The sequence below is a fragment of the Capra hircus genome, chromosome 29, assembly GCF_001704415.2.
Source record: "Capra hircus breed San Clemente chromosome 29, ASM170441v1, whole genome shotgun sequence".
Classification (NCBI taxonomy): domain Eukaryota; kingdom Metazoa; phylum Chordata; class Mammalia; order Artiodactyla; family Bovidae; genus Capra; species Capra hircus.
Window position 1 is genome coordinate 44,561,667 of NC_030836.1, and position 25,219 is coordinate 44,586,885.

The 25,219-nt window shown below is 44.2% G+C and overlaps 1 protein-coding gene across 1 annotated transcript in view; it reads left to right on the forward strand.

Annotated features, from left to right (window-relative positions):
• PACS1 (phosphofurin acidic cluster sorting protein 1) overlaps positions 1-25,219 on the forward strand; it is a 144,275-nt gene continuing 119,056 nt past the window's right edge. The window contains exon 1 of the mRNA XM_018042932.1: positions 1-503. Within this exon, the coding sequence (XP_017898421.1) occupies positions 154-503 (350 nt within the window). The 5' untranslated portion in view covers positions 1-153. The remainder of the gene's footprint in view (positions 504-25,219) is intronic.

Sequence of the window (25,219 nt, forward strand, 5' to 3'; positions counted from 1 at the left end):
GCGCGTGCGTGCAGCTCGCGCTCGCGCGCTCGAGCGGGCGGGCTGAGCAGACGAATCGAGCCCCCGCGGCCGCCGCGAGAGAAGCCTGGGCGGTCCTTTCGGCCGTCGCCTCGATCCCCGTAACCCCCGCGCCTCCCCGCCCCCGGCCGGGCCATGGCGGAACGCGGAGGGCCGGGCGGTGGTCCCGGAGGCGCCGGGGGCGGCAGCGGCCAGCGGGGCTCCGGGGTCGCCCAATCCCCGCCGCAGCCGCCGCCGCCGCAGCAGCAGCCGCCGCAGCAGCCGACGCCCCCCAAGCTGGCCCAGGCCACCTCGTCGTCCTCGTCCACCTCGGCGGCGGCCGCCTCGTCCTCGTCCTCGTCCACCTCCACCTCCATGGCCGTCGCGGTGGCCTCGGGCTCCGCGACTCCCGGCGGCCCGGGGCCAGGCCGCACCCCCGCCCCCGTGCAGATGAACCTGTATGCCACCTGGGAGGTGGACCGGAGCTCGTCCAGCTGCGTGCCCAGGTGAGCGGCGGGCGGGGGGCGACCAGGCCCTCGGGGACCGCCCAGCCGGGGCTGTGACAGGCCCCCGCCTTCCTAGTCCTCCCCGTCCCGTCGGCCAAGGGGGGCGCCCCGGCCCTGGATTCCCCCTCGGCTGCCCCGCTGCGTCCCTGCCCGGCCTCCCGGGGACTCCTCCCGAGGGGACCCCGCCCTCTTCTGGCATGCCCACCTTCGGCCTCGGGCCGGGACCACCCTCTTGCCCTCCCAGAGCGGGGCCCAGTGGATTCTCTGCCCTGGGCCTTCTGAGAGAATCCGGCCTTCCTGTCCGTTTCCCCGTGAAAGTCACAGACTTTTTTCCCCTGCCTCGCTAGCGCCCGTGAGCTGTACCTGTGTTACAAGGATGTGGTATAGATCTCTCTAGATATTATTATTTCCCAATATACTTGGCATGTGCTAAACTTGGTTGTCATCTTCTGCCGGGTAAAGCCCATACTAACCCTTAGGGCTTCTAGTTTGTGTTCAAAACACACGTCCGTTTGTACTCCAGATACACACATTCTGTCCAGGCTTTTATGGTCTTGGAAAAGTCCTATTTAGTGTGTTTTCAAGTGTAATTTTCATCCTCTCCTCCCCACCCCCAGTAACCGGTCACATATTTTTCTAGCTCTGCAGGGCCACATAAAACTACTGCCTTGTTCCTAACTGCAATCCATTCCTCTCTCTGTTGGAACCATCTGGGGACTTTCCATTGGTAAAATAGACCTGAGTTGGGCTGTTTTCTGTTTCTGTATGGGCAAGGCAGTCTTCTCACACACTTTGGAGACAGTGTGCAGTGTCTCACAGCTTACCCCTTGACTAGATAGACACTGTGGAGTTGATTTCAGCCAGGAAGCCCAGAGAAGTGCCTGAAGATGGTCTTTTTTCCTGTCACCTCTAAACCGAGTTGATTCTGTTGTCTTGGAGTGTGACTTGCTCCTCACTCTGGAAGCCCCATCTTGGGCAGATGGACTTGTAAGTGGGGGTTAGGGAGCATGGCTTGGTTACATCTTCAACTCTCATTTTTCTCCAGCCCCCTTCTGTTTTGAATTGTTTCATGCATACAAAATGATGTATATCCTAGAGAGGACTTTAAAATTTAAAAAATGACAAGAAGGACATATCTGTCCTTGACTCAGCTTGAGAAACAGCATTAGAGTTTCGTTGGAGCCCTGGGTGCCTCTTCCCCGCCACGTCCCCTGCTTCCCCCTACAAAGGTAGACATTATTCTGAATTGTGTGTCCCTCATTTCCCGGTCTTTTAAAATTAATTTTACTATGTATGTGCATCTCTAGACAATGTTTTTTCGTTGTGAATGTTTTGGGAAGTTTATATAAATGCTATCATAATGTGTGTGTTCTGTAACCTATTTGTGTCTGTGTGTGTTGTTTGTGTGTGTGTGTGAACTCAACATTAAGTTTGTGAGAATCATCGATGCTGTATGGTAACTCGAAACATTTTCCCTAAGGGGTAAGAATTTCACAGTATGAATATATCGTAAATCTTCTTTTGATGAACAGTTGGGTTGTTTCCTGTTTGTTAACACGAACAGTAATGCTATAAATATTTTTGTCCAGGACTCTTGGCGCTTCCCGCAAAAGTTTCTTTAGGATGCCTTTGTGTGTAGGGGTGGAGTTGCGGTTGGAAGGATATACATCTGGAATGTTTTTAGATCATGCTGGATTGTTTTCCATCAGCCCCCCTCTGCTCTTGGTGTCCCTGTGTTTCAGCATTCGCTTCACTGATTTTACTTTCTTTCTTCTCTGTCCTTTCTTCAGGACAATCGCGAGCCACACCAGTTTGCTTTGGTTTGGCCAACACCCTAACATACACGACTCAACTAGGAGTTTAGTATGTGGTGGCTTACCCCTCCTGGTCCTAAGCAGGCCTGCCTTTCTCTTTCTCTTCAGGCCCATCTATAGCTGAAATAGCCTCATCTACTTCTTTCAAACACACGAGCACTGAGTCCCTTCCTCCCTGGGTCCCGTGTGAGTAATTCAGGCTTGCCTGTCCTTCCTTCACATCTATCACTACGTTTGGTGACATTTGGACAGCTGCCTTCTCTAGCTTGTTAGATTGAAAAGGCGTAAGCTTGCTGACAAGAAGCTGCTGTGCCAGCGAGGAGGATAAATAAAGTCACCGATGGCTGTTGGTTTCCAGTCTGTCCCTATTGGTCACTGAGAGGTCCACAGAATAAATTTTTCGCCCAAGAAACAGCTAGGCATCCTGATGAAATCAGGAATTATTATGCTGGCGTGGTGTGAGCGCCTCAGGCTGGCTTATTGCTGTCACCTGCAGGGAGCATACAGTCAGGTCATGTCTACTAACCAGTCCTTGGGACTGTCAGCTGTCCTGCTCTGACTTCGTTTCCACCTGTCACCCTCGTGCCTCCCAGCTCCTTGTGGAACACTTGTGCTCTTTGGAGCGTGTTGTTTTATCTGCAGGATGGAAAATAACACCCTGTGGAGAGAGAATGGCCTGCTCTTGGCCCTTCCCGTTACTGGAGCCATCCAGTGAGTTTGAGGGCCCCTTGGTATACTTGTTCATGCTGTTGAGGGTATATTGGCAGTCTGCACTCTGTATCCGGCACACTGAATTTCACCTTGAATTAACATTCTCATCTCGTGAAGCTCAATGAGACATAAACGTGTGATTTATGTGTACTTGAGAAATGTCAGTGTGATTGTAGGACCCAAGGTTAGGTATGTATGAAATGTCGTGGGATTCAGTCTTGTGAAAACGTCATCCTCTGCCTGGTGTGGAGATGAGAGTTGAAAAGCTGAGCGCAGGGAATGTCACGCTTCTTTTCTTGATCCCTGTAGAATATAATGTACTTTTGGGGAAGGAAAAAAACAGCTTTCCCTTTATTAGGTGTTTAAATAAAATTGTTTCTCAAGTAGGTACTCTGCTCTGACTTAACAGCTACTAAATTCTTTCAGAATCCACAGTATTTTTTTTTCATGAATGAAGAGCATATCTGTAGTTGGCTTTAAAAATAACTAAACTGTTCTATTCATTACCATTTTTTATCAGTATTTTTTTTAATAATAAAAAGATGTTTTTTCCAAAAAAAAAACCAGTAGATTTTTATTCTTCTCACCTGGACTTTCAAAATTTTCACTGAAATATAGTTGATGGGCAATGTTATGTTAGTTTCAGATGTACTGCATAGTGATTTGATATTTGCATACATTACGAAATGATCATGGTACATCAGTAACCATCTGTCCCCATACAAACTTATTGCAGTAGCACTGACCGTATGTTGTATATGTTGTCTGTGACTTCTCTGTGGCTTAAAATAAAGAGATTAATACATGTCCATGATTAGAAATTCAAGCAGTACAGAAAGATGAAAATTGTAAAGGAAAGCCCCTATGTCTGTTCTTACTCCCCAGAGGTAAGCATTGTGGAATGTATTTGGCTGTTAAGATTCTGGACTTCCCTGATGGCTCAGCGGCAAAGAATCCTGCCGTGCAGGAGACTTGGTTCGATCCTTGCATGGGAAAGATCCCCTGGAGAAGGAAATGGCAACCCAGTACTCTTGCTGGGAAATCCCTCGGACAGAGGAGCCTGGCAGGCTACAGTCCATGGAGTCGTACAGAGTTGGACACGACTTAGTGACTAAAGAACAACAGCCAGCGGGGGGGGTCTGTTATAACAGTTCCGGTATGAAATTCACAGCTTTTGAAGTCGGCACCACTTCACACTTAGGGGAGTGCTGCCTCGTCTGTGGTCCAGAGTGTGGAGAGTGGTGTGGCATCATCGTTGGCACCAGGTGGCAAGTTGCTTGATGTCACAGGAAGGGTTTTAGTGTCTCATCGATCCCTTCTCTATGCTGTTTGTACGGTGACGTTTCCCCGCATGTTCTTTCCTCTTTCTGAGTTGTGTGAGTAGAGCCAGAAAGATGATTAAGTGTCAGAAGTGTCCTGAATTCTTTCTGTAGTGTCAAACTGACTGTGAGGGGACACCATGTGCTCTGCCGCGTCACTCACAAACTGTATCACATTTGTCTTTGAGCCCAGAGCACATTTGCATAGTCTTATCTGTATGTATGCTTAGGGAAGGAGCTCAGTGGTTATCAGTCACTTCTCGTTTAGACTGCATTTAGAAAAAAAAAGGATGTGACCATGGCCAAGTTGGCGTCACTGGCCAACTTGCAGTAGAAGTGTCGATTTCATGAAGGCCCTTGAGGCCAGGTGCCCCTCTAACCATGAAAGCACTAGGCAGGCCAGGATATACTGCTGTGTGTTCTTCCTGTGTGCTGGGGCAAATTCTTCAATGCCTTGGTGTTTTGATCTGTTGATTGGTAATACTTTTACTTACTATCCATTTTAATACGTGGGTGAAATAAATGTAGAATAGGAATAGGGTCTTCGCTGGTGATCTAGGGGTTACGACAGCACACCTCCCCTACAGGGGGCATGAGTTTGATCCCTGGTGGGGGAACTCATGGTTCCCACATGGTTCCCACATGGTTCATGGTATGGCTGAAAAATAGAAAAAAAAGAAAAACAGTTGATAAAATAGGACCTATAGGTCTACAGGAGAAAGTACTTCTTAAATGATAGATACGAAGTAAATGTAATTGATCAAAGAGAGACCTGGGGAAATTTCTATTATTTCCTTAGCACTGGAAGTCTGAACCGTGTATCTGTACCTTAGATTTGAATTTCACATTGTGAGTGTCGTAATACAATAGCCTCTCTATCGGGGTAATATTATCCACCGTCCCTGCGGAAGCTCAGATTCCTTAAGTCAGAGACAGAATGACTTTCACAGAGTCCGTTTTTACATGTATTGATTTACAGATCTTTTGGACACGTGAGTGGTTATGAGATTTCCTTTTAAACTAGATTTCCAGTTTCTTAGCTGAGCCAATAAGCTGCCGCTGTTCTTACTTCTGGTACCATCTCCGTGTGTATTAGAAGGTGCCAGCCAGAAAGTGCTGGGGCTGTGTGTTTTTACTGCTTCATTCCGGGAGGCTTGTCCTGTTTTGGCCTAGACTGGAAGGCTCAGTAGGTCCTCTGAAATTTGCAGTCAACTTGGCTTGAATCTGTGGTGTCACGTTCTGGGAGCACTTTGAGAAAACAAGGAAGCCATGGGAATGATGGCAAGAGTTGGGTCTTTTTTCCAGTGTGAGTTTGGAGTGGTATTAAGGGCTCTGGAGAAAAGACAGGAGCTTGAAGTTGGCCATGGGGCGGGCCTTGAGCAAGGTGCTTTGGTTCTAGACTGGCGAGCCCTGACAGAATCCTCCCTTCTTTAGGCCTGGTTAGAGGAATAACCAGCATAGCTTGGGAGGATTTTAGAGAAGGAACGTGTGTGCCCGGGCACCACCTCTGGATTCATTCACAGGGCCGCGATTTGATGAGAAAGCCTGCTGGACCTGCTTTCCCTTTTCTGTTATTACACACCGGAGAATAGCTGTAGTCACAGCTCGGGGAGCCACTTAGGCAGACTGGTGCCTGGCCTCTGCCTTGGGTAGCGCCATGGAGGAGGCCAGTCAGTGATGATGTATTATTGCTTAGCTTTTATATCTTCCAGAAGTCAGTTACTTAAAACATTTCGTTTGACATTCAATTACGTCTTAAGATCATAGGCTATTTTCTCTTTAAAGCTGTGCTGTTCAATACAGCTAGCCAACTAGCCACGTGTGGCTACTTAAATATTAATTGAAATTGAGTAAAATTTAAAATCCCCTTCCTTCGTTGTTCTGGCCACATTTCATGTCACAGCAGTCACCTGCGGCTGCCGTATTTATGGTCTCTCCTTATTTGTTTACTTAGATTGAGTCCTCAGTCTTTCCTCTTCCAAGTTATTTTAAAATGTCCCTTTTCTTCTCTCTCCCAAGGGTCCATTAGTTTTCTTTTGTTAGTTTCCCCTCTTTAAACGTTTTTACCTTCTGCTCAGCTTGCTTCCTCCTGGAGAGAATTTGCTTCCTGATGCTTCCTTGTCCATTCGTTTCTCACAAATTTAGGTCTTAGTCAATATCTACGGAGAAAACTGTCTGGAGGCGTTAACTCCAAAATGGTTTTCAGTTGGTAGGATTATGTGTGATACTAATTTCTGTCCTTGTATATTTTTTGGTGATTTCCAGACTTTCTGTAGTAAACACATATTACAGAAAAGACCAGTAAATGTTGTTTTAAAAACAGATGTTTAGGGACTTCCCTGGTCCTCCAGTAGCTAAGACTTGGAGCTCCCAATGCCGGGAGCCTGGGTTTGATCCCTGGTTAGGGATCTAGATCCCACATGCCACAACTAAAATCCAGTGCAGCCAAATGAATAAACACTTTAAATATTTTAAAAATAAATAAATATCTAAAGATATGTGTCAACTGTACTCGGTTGTACACGTACGTCAAAGGAGGGAAACTTACACACTTTGTATCACAATAAAGCTGTGAAAAAAGGTTGGATAGTTGAGGCATGGCGGTGGGGGCTGAGAGTTCACTCTACTCCTCACGCTTCTTTCTCGATTCTAGAGTTGCTTGCTCATCTTTATTGATAGCAGAAATGGTGAATGGAGAGCGCTTTGCCCTCTGCCCTCTTTGTGGCGATGGGTGGCGAGGCACAGGTGAGGAGGGGGCATTGATATTGGAGTTTAGTGATAGCTTTGCCAATTTTTCTGACCCCGAATACTGTTCTTCCTCTCCCCCCGCTTAGAAGTAATGATGCGCCACAACTCCCAGATGAACCTGTGTCTCATTCATTCTTTCAGCACTTTCAGTTCTGTAAAGAGAGGCACGTGGTAGTATCCAGAGATGATGTTGGCAAAAGTTTTTTTAGAACTATAATGTACCTCTTAGAAATTCAGGTAATAGACAAAGTCCATTCTCTCCTAGCATGAGCATTCTAGTGGAGGGAGACAGGTAGTAAACATGTCAGGTGTGAGTGCTTTACCCTGGATGTTTTTTTTTTAGTGACCGGGTGCGGATATAGGTAGGTGTGAAAGGAGTGACGTTTTAAAACTTGGTCCCTGTTACAGAGTCTGCTCCTCTCTTAGTCTGCCACCTCCTCTGGGTGGCAGTCTGCCTCTCAGAGCCTTGTTCCGAGCAAGATCCCCCCCAGCTAACAGTTTGGATGTGCTAAGTGGAATCTTAATTGTCCCTGAGGAAATTTAGCCTGGTTATTTTTCTTAGATGTAGGAAGGTGTTTTTTCTTTACTGTTTTTCTCCAAAACTCTGTGTGTCTGCTGTGTATGTGTCTGGCTTTGAGCTTCCTTTTGTTCTTGTTATAAGTGAGACAGAGATTCTTTGTAGTGGTTTAAGCAGTTTAGAAAAACACGAAAGGCTTAGGACATCAGTTGTCATTTATTTGGTCCCTCCTCACGGACCTTTTCCTCTCTGTTGTTTGAAAACACCAAATGGCTTCAGGGGTTAGATTGTAGCCTTTTCTTCCCCTGTCTCTGATTTACAGTGCCCAGAAAGCACATCTAATGTCCTTGTTTGTAAATTTCCCCATCCTCTGCCACCCTGGTCTCCTCTCAGAAGGTAAAAGTTCAAAGCGATACTTTAAAATGAAAATCAGACCATGTCACTCTCTGTTCATACTCTCCCCAGTTCATTCGTTTAACAGATGCTTGTAGACCAGCCAGTATGTGCCACAAGCAAAATCCTTCATCTCATAAAGTGTACAATCTGCTGGGCGAAGATAAGTTTGTTGTTGTTTAGTTGCTAAGTCCTGTCTGACTCTGCGACCCCGTGGTCCGTAGCCTCTGTCCCAGGGATTTCCCAGGTAAGAACACTGGAGCAGGTTGCCATTTCCTTCTTCAGGAGATCTCAAACCAGGGATTGAACCCACCTCTCCTGCACTGGCAGGCAGGTTCTTTGCCACTGAGTCACTGGTGAAGATAAGACACGCTATGGAGTAACTTGCCATCACACATAGAGTAAAAGCCTTCTTCTGACTTGGGAGATAATTCCTGGAGGGGTCCTTCCCATGGCTTCGACCTCATCTCCATCGTGCTGCCCATGAGCGCCGGGCTCCACAGGCTGGGCCCCGGCATGGTCTCCCTGCCTCAGGGCTTTTGCACTTGCTGTTCCCTCTGCCGGGATGCCCTGTCCCCCGATCACCGTGTGACTGGCTCCCGGGTATTGTTCAGGTCTCAGCTGACCCGCTACTTGGAAAGCTGCCCTCACCTGTCCGGTCCATCCTGAGAGTTTAGAGATCTTCACACCAGTTAGCGCCATCTGAAATAAGCCTGTCTGTTTACATAGTTACTTTATAGGTGCTTGATAAATATATTTGTCAATGAACAGTGCCTGTTTATTTGTATAGTTCATTGAATGAAAGTCTCTCCTACATGGTTCTTTCATTCAGCAAATATTTGTTGAGTGTTTCTATGTGCCAGGCACTGCTCCAGGGGCTGGGGAACCAGCAGCAAGCAGGTTGATGAAGTCCATTCTCTCTTAGAGTGAACGTCCCAGAGGAGGGAGACAGGTGATAAACTGGTAAGTAGATCCAGAGTGAACAGGCAGGTGGTGCCATGATGAGAAAGCGGCGTGGGGACTGGAGAGGGTTGGGCAGTGTGATTGAGGAGACCTCTGGTGAGGGGGTGTTTAGGCTGATGCCCAGGTGAAGAGAAGCAGACTGCTGAGCCTTTGATGTGTGCACGGTAACCGTCAACTCCCCAGGAAGGGAAATCAAGGCCCAGGGAGAGGAAGGCATTTCTGTAGGGCTCCCCGGTTTAAAGGGAGGTGGAGCTGGGATTTGTCTCATGACTCGGGAACTGTTTCTCTGCTTAAACTTGGTGTCCCCTGAGCGCTCTCTGGCTCTCATGGTTGATAATGTTTAATGCTTTGGACGCTGTAATGTTATCCTATTGACAGAGGGGCCTTGCGGGCTACAGTCCATTGGGTCGCAGAGAGTCAGGCACAACTTAAGTGACTTAGCACACACGCTGTGATGTTGGGATTACAGAATGCTGCCCTGTTACCAAACTACAGACAGTGAGAGGCTTCGTCGCTTAGTGTCTGCAGGTGTCAGTGCTGGAGCCAGTTGTTCGGGCGCTCAGTCGTGTCCTGCTCTCTGCGACCCCATGGACTGCAGCACGCCAGGCCTCCCTGTCCATCACCAGCCCCCAGAGCTTTCTCAAACTCACGTCCATCGAGTCGGTGATGCCATCCAGCCGTCTCATCCTCTGTCGTCCCTTTCTCCTCCCGCCTTCAGTCTTTCCCAGCATCAGGGTCTTTTCCAATGAGTCAGCTCTTCACATCACATGGCCCAACTATTGGCGCCAGTTAGCCAGGATTTTAATCCTGACTCTTGGTTTACTGTTTGAGTGACTTGGGCAAATTACTTAACCTCTCTAATGCTTCATTTTTCTCATCTGTAAAATGAGCATAATAATTCCCCTACCATTCATGTATTATGAGGATTAAGGGAGATTAATACAAGTTAATTGCTTTTGTGGCACATAGAAAACACTTAATATTACTGTTACTCTTGCTGTCTTTATTGCCAGCCTGGCTTCTCTGTCTCTCCTCGATACCCCTCCAAAAACTGCTTTCTGTCTAGAATCAGGGCTACCTTGTTTATATTCCGATTTCCTCCCAGGGACCATTATAAGGTCTTGGGTTCACTGTAGACACAGATCCTGCCAAACCCCAAGCTTAATAGACTAGAAAGTCAAAGGAAAATATTTTGGTTCTCTGAAGCAGTGACTGCGTCGGGATCCTGTTTCTACATCCTGCCAGCTTATATGAACGGAAGAGATGGTTCAGGCCCCGCCTGCAAACCACAACTTTGTTTTGAGCCAGCTTGACTTGACAGCTTCCCTATTCTACCTGCTGACTTCTTTAGCTCTGCTTTGGCAGCCAGAAGAGCTACTAAACCGGTTTACAGCTAGCCATTTATCACCAATAAAAGCTGAGCGACTCCTAGGAAAATGAGGATTTAAGCAGAGTTGATCTTTTTCACTTTTCCTTTTTGTGTCTCAGACTATAGAAAAACTGTATCCTACTTTTATAGGAAAACCTGGTAATGCATTTAAGGTCTATCCTGAAGCACTTGGATCTTTGTATACGTGTCAGTTTCTCCTGTAATAAGCACCAAGACTTTATTTTCCCATTTTGGTTATAAACCTAAAAATATATTTACATGTTTCTGGTTCTTCCTTGAGAATGAATAAAACACAGGTTAACCTCTTCTCCCATGTGGATCGTCAGGATGAATGAGACCCTCATGGGCTTGAAGTGAAGAGTGTGGACTGGTGCATGGTGCATAACTATTTTTAAAGTCACGTGTTTGCTTTTTTAGTTTTGTTTTTGCCTTCATTCCTCCGTATTGCTATTGATATGCCTTCTTTCTGCTTTTTTGGTTCTGATATTCTATGAACTGAAGAACCAGGTAGTCAGTATGTTAAGGAGGAATGGGCTCTGAGTATGAGGCTAAGAGTAACGGGGAGTATAATCTGAGAGCCTTAGACCCACAGTGGGGCTGTTTTGCTCACCTCCTGGTCCAGGTTGTGCTCGCCAGGCAGGCTTGCTGGTGAGTTGAGGGTAAGGATTTAATCTCAAGTCTTAGGGAGTCAGAGACCCTATTGAAGATGTAGTTGGAGGTACAAGTCACATTTTCCTTTGGGGTTGGACTACCATGGATTAGTAAGTAAAGCCCCATATCTAGTGTTTAGTTAAATTTGTTTTGATTACCTCTTTTTTACCTGACTTTTTTTTAGTGGAGATACGTTTTTTTGTCCTTGTTGACTTGTTATGCAGAGAAACAAAATAGTTATAAAATGTTTGAGCATCTCTGTTCATATGGTTGTAAAGTGTCTGAGCATCTCTATTCACAGAAATCGTTACCTTGACATCTTTGGGAAGCAGTACTGAAACCGTGAGTGTGATGGTCGAGCATCTGTAGGCCTGATTTATGTTAGTCACCATTTACTTTGTCTCTCCAGGTAGGCTTTTGTCAGGTCAGCTCATGTCCAATAGAATGTGGCAGCATCATCTACCTGAAGTCTGCTGTTTAATAGAGTTGTCTCCTTAAAATTGAAATGCGTGAATAGTCCGCACAGCCTTCGGTCATCCCTGCTATGCATCGTTTTGGCTGTGGATGAAAATGAATAAGCAGCGCTGGAAACCAGGGTCCTCTGGGAACATAAAAACTCTTGTGGCTATTAATGGATTTAATTGTATTTCCTTTCTGCCACCAAGATGTGCAATAACTTGTTTATACCCTTATCTTTAATGAGGAAAATGGTTCATTAACCATATGCAAGAGCATTATCGCTTTGTTTTTATTACTTGTAGATAATCCCCTCCATCTTTCCTTTAAAAAAAAAAACCTTATTAAAAGGAGCAGCCATAACGTTATTAAACACTGCCCAGTGATCTTTTTGGTTGACTTTTCTCTCCATGGAGGCAAAGGAAAGTACCATCTCATTGGGGAAACAAAAGTTTGGGTTGGAAATGGGACAGGATCTAAGCTAAGCTTTGGCATAGGATTAGTTTGGTGTGCTTTGGCCTTAGGCCAGTGGTGTGTTTACTTACATTCCTGGAGGGCCTCCTGAGGCAATTTCACCGATAAACCGTTTAAGAGAACTGTCTGATTGAGTCCATTTAAGAGAATGTTTTATAGAAAAATGACTGGGATGGTGGCCCTGTCTGGGTTTGGGTTTTGTTCGGTTTTGCTTTGTTTTGTTTGATGCTCATTCAGGTATTTCCTCCTATTCTTATATCTGGAGGAAAAAAGTCAGCAAGTTGCTCTAATCTCTTTAAAACCACGTGCCAGAAATGCTTTGGCTCTGGAGTCTGGTTTCTAATTTGGCTTTTCCTCACTATCTGGGTTTGGGTCTCTGTGGCTCCTCCTCTACCTATTAGTAACATCATTCAGTTGGTAGATAACACACAGACAGGAGATGCCTAGTCACCATTTTATTTATTTTTTATTATTATTTTTTCTCTTTATTTGGCCATGCTGCATGGCATGTGGAATCTTAATTTCCTGACCAGGGATCGAACCTACACTCTCTGCATTGGAAGTGCAGAGTCTTAACCCCTGGAGCACCAGGAAAGTGACGCCTTGTCATCATTTTAGACACTGAGGAGAGAGCACTTAATGTATGTACATGTGTTTGCTCAGTTGTGTCCGACTCTTTGCAACCCCATGGAATTTTACCAGCAAGAATACTACAGTGGGTAGCCATTCCCCTCTCCAGGGGATCCTCCTGACCCAGGGATCAAACCCAGACCTCCTGCATTGGCAGGCAGATTCTTTACCATTGCGCCAACCTGGGAAGAGCATTTAATAAAACAAATAAAATCCAGCTCTCCTGGGAGTTAGGCTTCCCTCATAGCTCAGTTGGTAAAGAATGCACCTGCAATGCAGGAGACCCCGCTTTGATTCCTGGGTTGGGAAGATCCCCTGGAGAAGGGAAAAGCTACCCACCCTGGTATTCTGGCTGGGAGAATTCCATGGACTGTATTGTATAGTCCATGGAGTTGCAAAGAGTCAGACACGGCTCAGCGACTTTCACTTTCACTTTCCTGGCTGTCAGCTTCTCAGGGCAAAGTGGGCAGCAGACAGTAAGTAAATGAGTGAGAAAATGATAGGGAATGTCAGGTGGTGAAAATTAAAGCAGGAGAGGATTAGATAAGTGAGGCAGAGAGTGTGTTATGAAATAAGGTGGTTTAGAAGACACAGAGAGGGGGAGCAATGGTGTGGAGCAAGCCAGTGGAGGGAACAGTAAGTACTAGTAGGTTCCAGGAACATCCAGGAGGCCCACAGGCTGGAGGCAAGTGAATGAGATGGAGAATAACAGGAGAGAAAGAGAGTGAAGGGACCAGATCTTGCAGGCCTTTGTAGGACTCTGGCTTTGACCTTGAGTGAGATGAGGAAGCCACTGGGATTTCAAGCCAGAGAAGAGACATGATAATGACTTACATATTAAAATAACCACTGACCCCTGTGTGTAGAAGAGGAAGAGCGAGGGCGAGAGCAGGGGGTCCTGTTAGGAGTATGGAAGTGACGTGCTAGGAGCTGATGATGGCTCCAGGCAGGGTGGTAGAGAAGATAAGTCATCAGATTCTGGGTACGGGCTTTTCAAGCCTACAGGATTTGCTTATTTGGGATAAGACAGAAGAAAAGGATTCAGGAATGACTTCCAAGATTTCATTTAACTTCCTTGTGTCAGTTTTCTATTTTTCACTAAAAAAAAATAATAATTATTGTCATCTCTTTATCGTTAAGTGACATGGTTTGAGAAGGAGATCTGTGTAAACAGAACTCTTCAGAGCTCTTGAGGAACTTTCTTTGTTCCTCCATTTGCCCCTTGTGATTAATTGGGAGTAAATTTCCTTGGGGATTTACTGGGTGATGGAATAATCCATAGGTTGGTGACTGATGATGTTAAAAATCTAGATAAATTCTTTTTATGCCATAGGCCCTGGTGAAGCTCTTGGAGCAGTGGCGTCTCACTGTCCCTAATTATTCCGCTGTCATGTTAGTTTGGTCTGGGAGCTCCGCTCTGATCCTCACCTGTTTGACGGTGTTTGATGAGAGAGAGAGAGCTACCATTAACAGCCACGGCACATACCCTTTGTCACTAATCCAGGGGAACTGAAAAGTAAAAAACATCTGGTTGTTCTTTCTTTCTTTCTTTTTTTAATGACTGGTTTTCTACAGCAGACAGCCCGTCTGTGCTTCCTAGGAGCTGCTCTATAAGGAGGAATCCTGCTGCAGAATGATCTAATTTGTGTAATCTTGAAGGTGGAGCTATTTTTGAAAGAGAACAGAAAAATAATGGAAGCTTTTGCTTGAGAATGCCAGACTGGATCTTGCTGACTTAAAAGGAAAAGGGCTCAGTTAGATCTTGTAGTTTGAACTCCTGTTTCCCTCTTGTTCTGCTCACCATGTCTAGATAATATTTATAATAGATACATTTAGGTAATTGCTGTTGAAAATGGTAGCTGAGTTTTTCTTTTCTTCTTTTTTTATTTTTTAAAACATTCTAGATAAGTATTTTACTTGTGATTTAGGTAATGTGAGTAGTATAAAAGAACAGTTATCAGATTCAAGAGTTAGGATTCTCTTTACAGTTATTTGATGGTTTGTAACTGGTTCTCAACAGTTCAGATTTTATGGCCCCTTTTCTATCCTGAAATGAAATTTCCCAGATAATAAGATTTATCAACATGTGTACAGTGTCTTAACTGCAATATAAAGGAAACATACAAGGAAAGCTGTCTGTAATACAGGAAGTATTTCTATATGTAGATTCTCCAGAGACATGAGTAAGTGTTCACAGCCTGTTGGAAACCGTGGCTGCCACGTGCTTGCACACGGGCTATGGATATGGCACCTGTAGGTAGAGACTGACACAGGTGTACCCTGTGGGGACCTCATGATACGTGGTTATATCATTGCTGACATGGTTTTCTAAAGTGGTGAATAAATCTTCATCAAATTCTATACAAACAACATACAGTCTTTATTTACAGTAGTTACATTAGTTACATTTCTGGAAAATTCAGTGTATATTGATTGGTGAAAAATTAGTGAAGTTTCTACATAAAATCTGTTTAAATCTTAGACTTAGAACATTATAAACTGCTTTTTATTTTCATATGTGTATGTCTGGAGACACCAAAGACAAATGTATTATGAAGCTAATGAAACTTAAGCTTCAAGGCCCTTTATGTGTACGGGCTACTTCCAAGGCCCTATACCTAACTAAAAAAACCCTTTTTATTGAAAAAGTGTAATGTATGGTAGTCCTTAGGAAAAAATATACATCATCAGTACAATTGATGAGTTTTTATAAACCGAGCATACCTGCAAAATTAGCACCCCTATCAGGAAACAACACACTACCAACAGCCCAAAACAGACTAGCATCCTAACTTGTAAACGCATAAGTTAGCTCTGCCTGCTCTGGTGCACTCTTTTTCTTTTTTCTGCATGTTCCAAATGCTGCCACGTTTTGAAAAATTGCTTTGCAATGTTATCTTACTTTATGCTGTAAACAAAGCGGATCGGCTGCATGTGTGCACGTATCCCCTCCCTCCTGGACCTTCTCCCCCCGACCCTGTCCCACTCCTCTAGGTCATCACAGCACCGAGCTGAGCTCCTTGTATTATACACCAGGTCCCCACTAGCTATCTGTTTTATACATGGTCAGTCAGATCAGTCAGTTCAGTCACTCAGTCGTGTCCGACTCTTTGCGACCCCATGAATCGCAGCACGCCAGGCCTCCCTGTTCATCACCAACTCCCGGAGTTCACCCAAACCCATGTCCATCGAGTCGGTGATGCCATCCAGCCATCTCATCCTCTGTTGTCCCCTTCTCCTCCTGCCCCCAATCCCTCCCAGCATCAGAGTCTTTTCCAATGAGTCAGCTCTTCGCATGAGTACTGGAGTTTCAGCTTCAGCATCAGTCCTTCCAAAGAACACCCAGGGCTGATCTCCTTTAGAATGAACTTGTTGGATCTCCTTGCAGTCCAAGGGACTCTCAAGAGTCTTCTCCAACACCACAGTTCAAAAGCATCAATTCTTTGGCGCTCAGCTTTCTTCACAGTCCAACTCTCACATCCATACATGACCACTGGAAAAACCATAACCTTGACTAGAAGGCCTTTGTTGGCAAAGTAATGTCTCTGCTTTTCAATATGCTGTCTAGGTTGGTCATAACTTTTCCTCCAAGGAGGAAGCGTCTTTTAATTTCATGGCTGCAGTCACCATCTGCAGTGATTTTGGAGCCCAAAAAAATAAAGTCTGACACTGTTTCCACTGTTTCCCCATCTATTTCTCATGAAGTGATGGGACCGGATGCCATGATCTTCGTTTTCTGAATGTTGAGCTTTAAGCCAACTTTTTCACTCTCCTCTTTCACTTTCATCAGGAGGCTTTTTAGTTCCTCTTCACTTTCTGCCATAAGGGTGATGTCATCTGCATATCTGAGGTTATTGTTATTTCTCCTGGCAATCTTGATTCCAGCTTATGCTTCTTCCAGCCCAGCGTTTCTGATGATGTACTCTGCATAGAAGTTAAATAAGCAGGGTGACAATATACAGCCTTGACGTACTCCTTTTCCTATTTGGAACCAGTCTGTTGTTCCATGAACAGTTCTAACTGTTGCTTCCTGACCTGCATACAGATTTCTCAAGAGGCAGGTCAGGTGGTCTGGTATGCCCATCTCTTTCAGAATTTTCCACAGTTTATTGTGATCCACACAGTCAAAGGCTTTGGCATAGTCAATAAAGCAGAAATAGATGTTTTTCTGGAACTCTCTTGCTTTTTTGATGATCCAGTGCATGTTGGTAGTTTGATCTCTGGTTCCTCTGCCTTTTCTAAAACCAGCTTGAACATGGTAGTGTAGGTATTAATATATCAATCCTAATCTCCCAGACGGCCCCTCCCTGTTCCCTTTCTCCCCTTGTGCCCACATGTCTGCATCTCTGTTCCTGCCCTGGAAATAGGTTCATCCGCACCATTTTTCTAGGTTCCACGTGTATGCATTAATACACAATATTTGTTTTTCTCTTTCTGACTTACTTCACTCTGTATGATAGTCTCTGGGTCTGTTGACGTCTCTACAAGTGACCTAGTTTCTTTCCTTCTTATGGCTGAGTAACAATATCCTGTTGTATATATGTACCACGTCTTCTTTATCCATTCGTCTGTCAATGGATGTTTAGATTGCTTCCACATCCTGGTTGTCGTAAATAAAGCTGCAGGGAACATTGGGGCACATGTGTGGTTTTGGATTATGGTTTTCTCAGGGTATATGCCCAGCAGTGGGATTGCTGGATTATATGTACGGCTCTTCTATTTTTAGTTCTTCAAGGAGCCTCCTTACTGTTCTCCATAGCAGCTGCACCACTTTATGTATCTTGTCTTTTTTTGCTCATCATGATGTTTGTTTGCCTGTGGTTGCAGCTCTTATATTCTTGTTGCTGTATTGTATTCCATTGTTTGAATGTATCTCAAGTTATGTAATCACTGGGCTAGTCATGTGGGAGATTTGCCATGTCATGTATAGGGCTGCTGTGGCCATTCCTGCCCGTCTGTTGGAGGTGATAAGCACTCTCGTACAGTTTGTTTCATTTCCTTTAAGTAGAAAACCAGGAGTGGAATTAATGGGCTGTGTGAGTTCCACGTCTCCAGCATCAGTTGCTGTTGTCATTTTCATTTCAGTTGTTCTGCTCTGGAGGTTGCCCCCATGGTGTTAATTTGCATGTCCCTGATGATGTTGCGAACCTTTTCCTAAGCTTCCCAACTGTCTGGTATCCTCTTTTATGAACTGTCTGTTGAGGTCATTCGCTCATTTTTCTATCTGGTTGTCTGTTTTTTATTGACTTGTAGGAGTTCTTTTTTCTTGCAAATACCTTCTCATACTCTGTGGGTTTCCTTTTTACTCTTTCAGTGGTTGTTTGTTGAACACAAGTTCTTAATCTTAAATCCGCCCAATTTATACATTTTCTCCTTTTTGTTTAGTATCTTTGCTGCCCTATTTAAGAAATCTTTTTTTTTTTTTTAATTTAAAAAATTTATCTATTCGTTCATTTTTGACTGTGCTTGGCCTTTGTAGCTGCCCAGGCTTGTCTCTAGCTGTGGCGAGTGGGAGCTAGTTGTGATGCGCAGGCTTCTCATTGTGGTGGCTTCTTCTGTTGCAGAGCACGGACTCTAGGCATGCAGGCTTCGGGAGCACAGGCCCAGTAGTTGTGACCCACAGGCTTAGTTGCTCCAAGGCAGGTGGGATCTTCCCGGACCAGAGATCGAACCCATGTCTCCTGTATTGGCAGGTGAATTTACTATCACTGAGCCACCAGGGAAGTCCCCTATTTAAGAAATCATAGTCCATTCAAGATCATGAAGATATTCTGTAATATTTTCTTCTCAAGCTGTATTATTTTTCCTTTCATGTTTATATCTACGGTTCATCTGAAATTGAGATCTACGTGTGAAGTGAAGGGTTAAAATACATTCCTCCCACAGGGATCTTCCATTAACCTTGCACCGTTTATTTAAAAGATCATCTTTTCGATGGAAATGTTCTGTCTTGATTATGATGACGCTTACACATTTGTCAAAACTCATGAAACTGTACTCTCAAAATGGGTGAAGCTTATTATATTAAAGTTGAAAATAAAACTAAACTGAAAAAGAGATCTTTTCCACTGCTCTGTGTGTCACCCTGATTGTAAATTACGTGACAGTTTGCGTGTGAGCCTATTAGACGGTTGGTCAGGGTGTGCCTGCTTGTACCACTGATGCCCCGTCTCTGTTCCTCCATCCTTATAATAGGCCTGTTACCAAGTGATGCAAGTCTTTAGCTTTGTGTTTCTTCATGATTGCCTTGACTAATTTTTGTTCTTTCTTCCTTTAAAAGTTTTAGAATCAATTTTTCAATTTCCCTGAATTTTTTTTTTGAGAATTTTATTAGGATTGCATTGCTCTGTGGATTAATTTGGAGTGAACTGAAATCTTTAATGTATTGGATCTTCCAATCCATGGGTGTGTCATGTCCTTCCATTCACATATTTAGACCTTCTTTCATTGATTTTGCACTTTTAACATGAAGTTTTGCAACTCTTTCATCTATTCTTATGTATTTAATATTTTAAAATCTGAGATCTAATGTTGTAACTGTAATTTTGTGTGCTTTCCTTTAGAGGACCCTCCAGCTTGTATAAACTTTGGCCCTACAAGACCTAGTTCTGCCCCTGATTAGAACATTTCCACTTATACGAATGTCGGAAATTGTGTAGAAAGGTAGTCATTTCTTAACTGTGCAGGACTCAAAGGAATTGTGGTTTGGAGGAGGCCTGGTATTCTTGTTTTTTTTTCCACCACTGAATGTCAGTGGAGTCCTTAATCCCTGTGACAATCCAGAAGGCCCTCTGGAGACGTCTCCAACACCATTATATTCCAGTTATGATAGTCCATGAAGTAAGTGGGTTTGACTTTTTTGTTTTAGGAAGAGAGCTAAAATAAGCCAGTAATTTTAAATGGTGTCATCCCTAATCCAGACCTTAAAAATTAGCAAATGCTTAATCTTCACAGACTCCTATTTATAGAGATAGACTGGTAGAGTGGATTGAACACTGGACTTGGAGCCAGAAGAGTTAAATCCTGCCGTGAACAACAGCTGTGATTTGTTACTATTTGAGTCTCCATCTCATCAGAATGGGCAGAATAAAAATGACTGTCGAGCTGACTACCTAGGGGTTTTGGGAAGAACAGATGAGCAATCTGTAGATACCTTCTAAGTCTTCAAGCACTGTGGAAAAGCCCTTGAGTTCGTCTGTGAGTTTGCTGTCTGGTTTTTGCTGGGGCTGTAGGTGTGATTACCAAGGTGAAGTCTCTTGAACAGTGTGAATCCGCCCAGTCTGAGGTTCTATGAGTGTGGCCACTTTAGAGATAACTTGTTTATGGAAAGTGGTGTTTGCTTTTTAAAAGGCGTGTGTTTATAGGAAGGCAGCAAGAATACTACTCTGCTCTGCTGGGATTCCTATGTCTTAATTCTGGTTTTCAAAAAGAAAGTAAGCAAACCACTCACTTTGCATTTCCTTCGTCATCTTACTGCTTAGAAATGCTGGGAGGATTCTGGTAAAATTTAAGCAAATTTTATGTTCCTCATTGAAAGTTTCCATGTGAATTTAGGTGATACATTATTATAGTCAAATTCTCATGCATATTAATACACTATAATCCTGGGCTTCCAGCCAAAGGATTGAGAAATCCCTGGCCTGTTAGTGGATGGAAAGGTGGTAAGATTTTCGAATGTTAAGTTGTGAGAGAGGAAGGATACTGTCTATGCAGTTTTAATAAGGAATAGACTTAATACTCGTATGATAATTACAATGTAATCTCCTCACTTCCCCCATGACCTTAAGTCTCTGTAGTTAGTATTACTCTGGAGTGCACCTTCTCATACACACAGATGCTTGCTTGCTATTTATTTATTTACGTGTTTTGCCGCACCTCGCAGCATGCGGGATCTTGAGTTCCCTGACCAGCGATCGAACCTGTGACCCCTGCAGTGGAAGCATGGGGTCTTAACCACTGGACCGACCGCCAGAGGAGTCCTCAGATGCTCGTTTTAATTACATTTTGGTTTCACTTGAAGTTTCAGCATTTGATTATTTTCCAGTCTGTGTTTATTTTGTAACTAGTCCACTTCCCCTTACTAGTTTGTTTTCCCTAGTTGTCATATTTATTTCTAGTCAAAGTGATGCACATATTTCGGAGAGTCAAGTAGTTCTACAAGGCTTCTTTCAAATCAAAAGCCGTCTTTGGCTATTATCTGGTGAATTCCAGGTGTGGAAGATGGTTTGGCCTGTTCACCATCACCTCATTCTCCCAGTAAAATTGTAATTTTGGTTAGATGATTCTTCAGGGCTTGTGTTATTATGATTCTAGAAAGGCAAGTCACTGTTGTGCTTCGTCGCCAACTATGATTTGCCTTTCCTGGCCAACGTTTAGATTTCCCAAGCATTCATAATCATCCTTTTTAGGTTTGTTTGATGGTAGCCAATGTTAACTGGATGCATAATATGTACTGGGTGCTGCGCTAATTGCTGTGCGTCTGTGTGTCAGTTCATTTAATTGTCAGACAGGTAGGGGTGTGCAGAGGGGTCAGCTAACTTGCTGAGGAAAGCAACATTGCCAGAGTTGAGACCCTGGCAGTCCGGCCTCAGAATCTATACTCTAAGCTACTGTGCTGCACTTTTTCCACTTTCTATTAATATGCCCTTAAACATTTGTAAAAATTGAGTTAAAATTTGAATGCAGTGAATTGTACAGATCTTGGGGTTATAGTTGGATGAGCTTTGACAAAAATATGCATTCATGTAACCAACACCTTAATCAAGAACATGTGTATCACTTCCAGTCAGTCCCCACCTCTGATAGGCAATTAGTGCTCTGGTTTACTGTAGTGTCATCGATTATGTTTGTCTGTTCTTGAGTCTCATATAAGTGAAATCATATACTACATATTCTTGTATTAACCTTCTTTTTCCAGATGCATCCACATTGTATGTTAGTGGTTCATTTCTTTTTTATTACCGGGTAGTATTTCATTGAAGCAAATATTAGAATTTATCTGTTCTCCTGCTGATGGAAAAACAGGTTGTTTGCAATAGTTTTTTTTTAATTTAAAAAATTTATTTATTTTTACTTATTTACTGGCTGCACCGTGCAGCATGTGGGATTTTCAATTCTCCAGCCAAGGACTGAACTCGTGCCCCCTGCACTGGACGGCAGAGTCTTAACCACTGGACCTCCGAAGAAGTCCCAGCAGATTTTGGCTTTTATTTATAAAGCTGCTGTGAGTGTTTGTGTGTAGGTCTTTTGTGGAGTTACACTTTCCTTTCTTTGTGAGTAAATCCTTAGCAGTGGAATGGTTTATCCTTAACTTTAGAGAAACTTCTGGTTTATAAGAGGAAGTGGTTGTGTCACTTAACATTCTCGCTTACTGTGGCAGATTCTAAGGTGGCCCCGTGATCCCTGTCCCCTGGTATTTATGCTTTAGTGTAGCCCCTCCCTTTGAGAGTGGGTGGGATGTGTGACTTGCTCCTTCCTAATAGAAAATGACAGAGGTGATGGGATGGACGTGACTGTGTTGCCTCATGGGCAGCTTCAAGTCCACAGGCAGCAGGAAATGTGACCCCCGGTGCAGGAACCCATGAAGAACTGAATGTTCATTGCCAACGAGCAGGTGAGTTTGGATACAGATCCTGCCCTGCTCAAGTCTCATGTGAGACCACAGACCCAGTGGGCGTCTTGACTGGAACCTTGCAGAGGACTCAGCCCAGCCACGCATGGGCTTCCACCCCACGGAAGCTGTGAGATGTTAACGTGTGTCATTGTCAGCTGCTACACTTGTGCTCATATTGTTGCGCAGCAGTAGGTAGCTCACACAGACAGTGTTCAGAAGTTCCTGTTGCTCCGCATTTCCACCAACATTTCATTTTGTCAGTCTGTTTTAATTTTAGCCATGTGAACAGATCTGAGATGTTCGCTCCTTGTGGTTTCAATTTGCATGACTCACTGGATTTCCCAGGTGGCTCAGTGGTAAAGAAACCGCTTGCCAATGAAGGAGACTTGGGTTCAATCCCTGGGTCGAGAAGATCCCCTAGAGAAGGAAATGGTAACCCATTCTAGTATTCTTGCCTGGAGAATTCCATGGGTAGAGAAGCCTGACAGGCTCCAGTCCATGGGGATCACAAAGAGTTGGACACAACTGAGCAACTAACAGTTACTTATATTTACATCTATATTTGTATTTTACCACAATTTATTCTGTGCTATTCTTATAAAAACAGAACAGTTTTCTCTAAATTAGTCTTTATGAACCATTTGAAACTAAGTTATGTATATGATTCCCTCTTTCCCGAAACATTCCCCTGAATCATTCCCCTGAATCAAGTGCACTCCCAAATAACTACTGCAGTCCCTCTTAGGCAGGTCATTAGCATCAATAAAGCCCTCCTCTCCAATGCACAGACTCTGCTCACATTTTGCCAGCTGCCCAGCAGCACCTCCTTTTGCTTTTGGTCCAGGATCCCATCGTGGAGCATGCACTGGGTTTAGCTGTCAGGCCTTTTCGTGTCCTCCACTCTGGGGTAACCCCTCAGTGCTTGCTTGTCGTTCGTATCCTCAGCAGCGGTGTGTTCAGGAGGATGATCTGCAAGCTGAATCTATTACTGTGTCCTCGTGCCCAGTCTCAGGCCGTGATGCTTCGATGTTCTCAGTCCGTCCCATCATAGAGCACACGGTGTTAACTAGTCCCGTTACTGGTGATGTTAACCTCGATCATCTGGTCGTGTTGGTGTCTGTGTGGCATCTCTGATTTTTCTGCTTGTAAAGGCATTGTTTTTCTTTTTGTAACTGATGAGTGTTTTGTATGGAGACAGTTTAAGATCAGGTCAATATCCTGTTTCTTATCATACTTCAAACTTACCAGCATTAGTGTCTTGCCTGAAACAGCAACAACTATGTGTTTGCCAAATGGTGTTTTTTTGTTTCCATTATTCCTTATACATTTATAAATTGTTCTGTTGTAAGGGTAAGCCTTTCTCGTCTCCTTCCTTCCTTCCTCCCTCCCTTGCTCTCTTTCTTCCTTTCAGTATAGACTAGTGGATTTGTGATTTATTCATTGTAATTTACTAGTATTATGATTTATTTTGATGCTCAGACTACCCCAGATTTGGTCAGTAAGAGCTCTTTCAAGCTGTTTCCCTTTTATACGTCCTTTGTATTCTTTGAACACTTCTAATTTTTCTAGAACAAGATGTTCCAGGCTTATCTTGTGTTTTCCCTGTCCTGGCCCAGGAATCAGCCATTTCTCTAAGAAGTCCTGGTTCTGTTAGTGGAGGATGGCATTTAGAAACCAAGATCAGGAGTTTGTTGTGCTCACTGTTACAGGATGTCATTGCTTCTAGACGTGTTCAGAAGATGGAGCCTGGAAATGTGTGTATCTACAGCACATACCACACACATACACAGAGTTCAGCACACACCACACACACACACGCACACACACACACGCACACACACACACACGAGTTTCTCTATTTCTGTAGAAAACCTGAATTTTTTTTTTTTAACTATAAAATACCCCAAGTTTAAACTAACATCTTCGGTTCCCACATAGTGCCTCAGGCTGCTCCCCAGCCCTGCCCCTTCCCATGTTTGCTAGTGCCTTTGCCAAGAGTGAGGAGTCTGGCTTTCATTATCCTCAGTATATTTACTTATTTGCTGATCGTAAGTGATCTCCCAGCTCCCCTGGCCTTCTCCCCGCTCTGCCACGTCTGCACCCTGCCCCAGCACACCCTGGGTCCTTGAGCACTAGCAGGCAGAAGCTGGGGAACAGGGAGCCTGGCAGTGGACTTCTTAACATTGACACTTAAGACAGCAGCAGTGGAAAGGGAGAAGCAACCCAGTTCACTCCATAAGATCTTAAGCAGTATTTGTCCCAGTTATTTACTCTTGTGTGAAAAACAAAAAAGCCACTCTGAAAGTTAGCTGCTTAAAATTTGAACAGAGTTCTTTGGCACACAGATCTGCAGTTTAAGCTGAGCTCAGCGAAGATGCTCCGCTCCACTCGAGGTCAGTTGAGCGGCTTGGAGGCTGGGGGCTGGAATCTGGTGCAGGCTCTCACTCACTGCCTGGGCTGCTGCTGGGACCCCTAGAGGTGGCCTTCCTGCGTGGCTGTTTGGCTTCCTCACATCGTGGTGTCTGGGTTCCCAGGGCTGGCATCACCAGAGAGAGAGAGAGCCAGGTGGAAGCCGTACTGCCTTTGCTCACATGACTGGGACATTAGAAGCGAATCACTAAACCCAACCCATATTCAAGGGGATCTTTGCTTTTTGCCTTTTCATGAGAGGACTATCAAAGAATTTTTAGACATGTTTTAAAACCAGCTTAGTATTGATATTTTAAAATCTTTTCTGAATGAATGAGAGATTCTTTCATTTGTACAGTTGAATTTTTTTTAGTACTTTTCATTAATTTTGTTTAAAAGTTAAAAAATATATCTATATATGCTTTTGCGGGGCTGCAAAATCACTTCAGTCGTGTCTGACTCTCTGCGACCCTATGGACTGTAGCCCGCCAGGCTCCTCTGTCCATGGGATCTCCAGCAGGAATACTGGAGTGGGTCATCATGCCCTCCTCCAAGGGATCTTCCCAACCCAGGGATGGAATTTGTGTCTCTTAAGTCTCCTGGGTCGGCAGGCAGGTCCTTTACCACT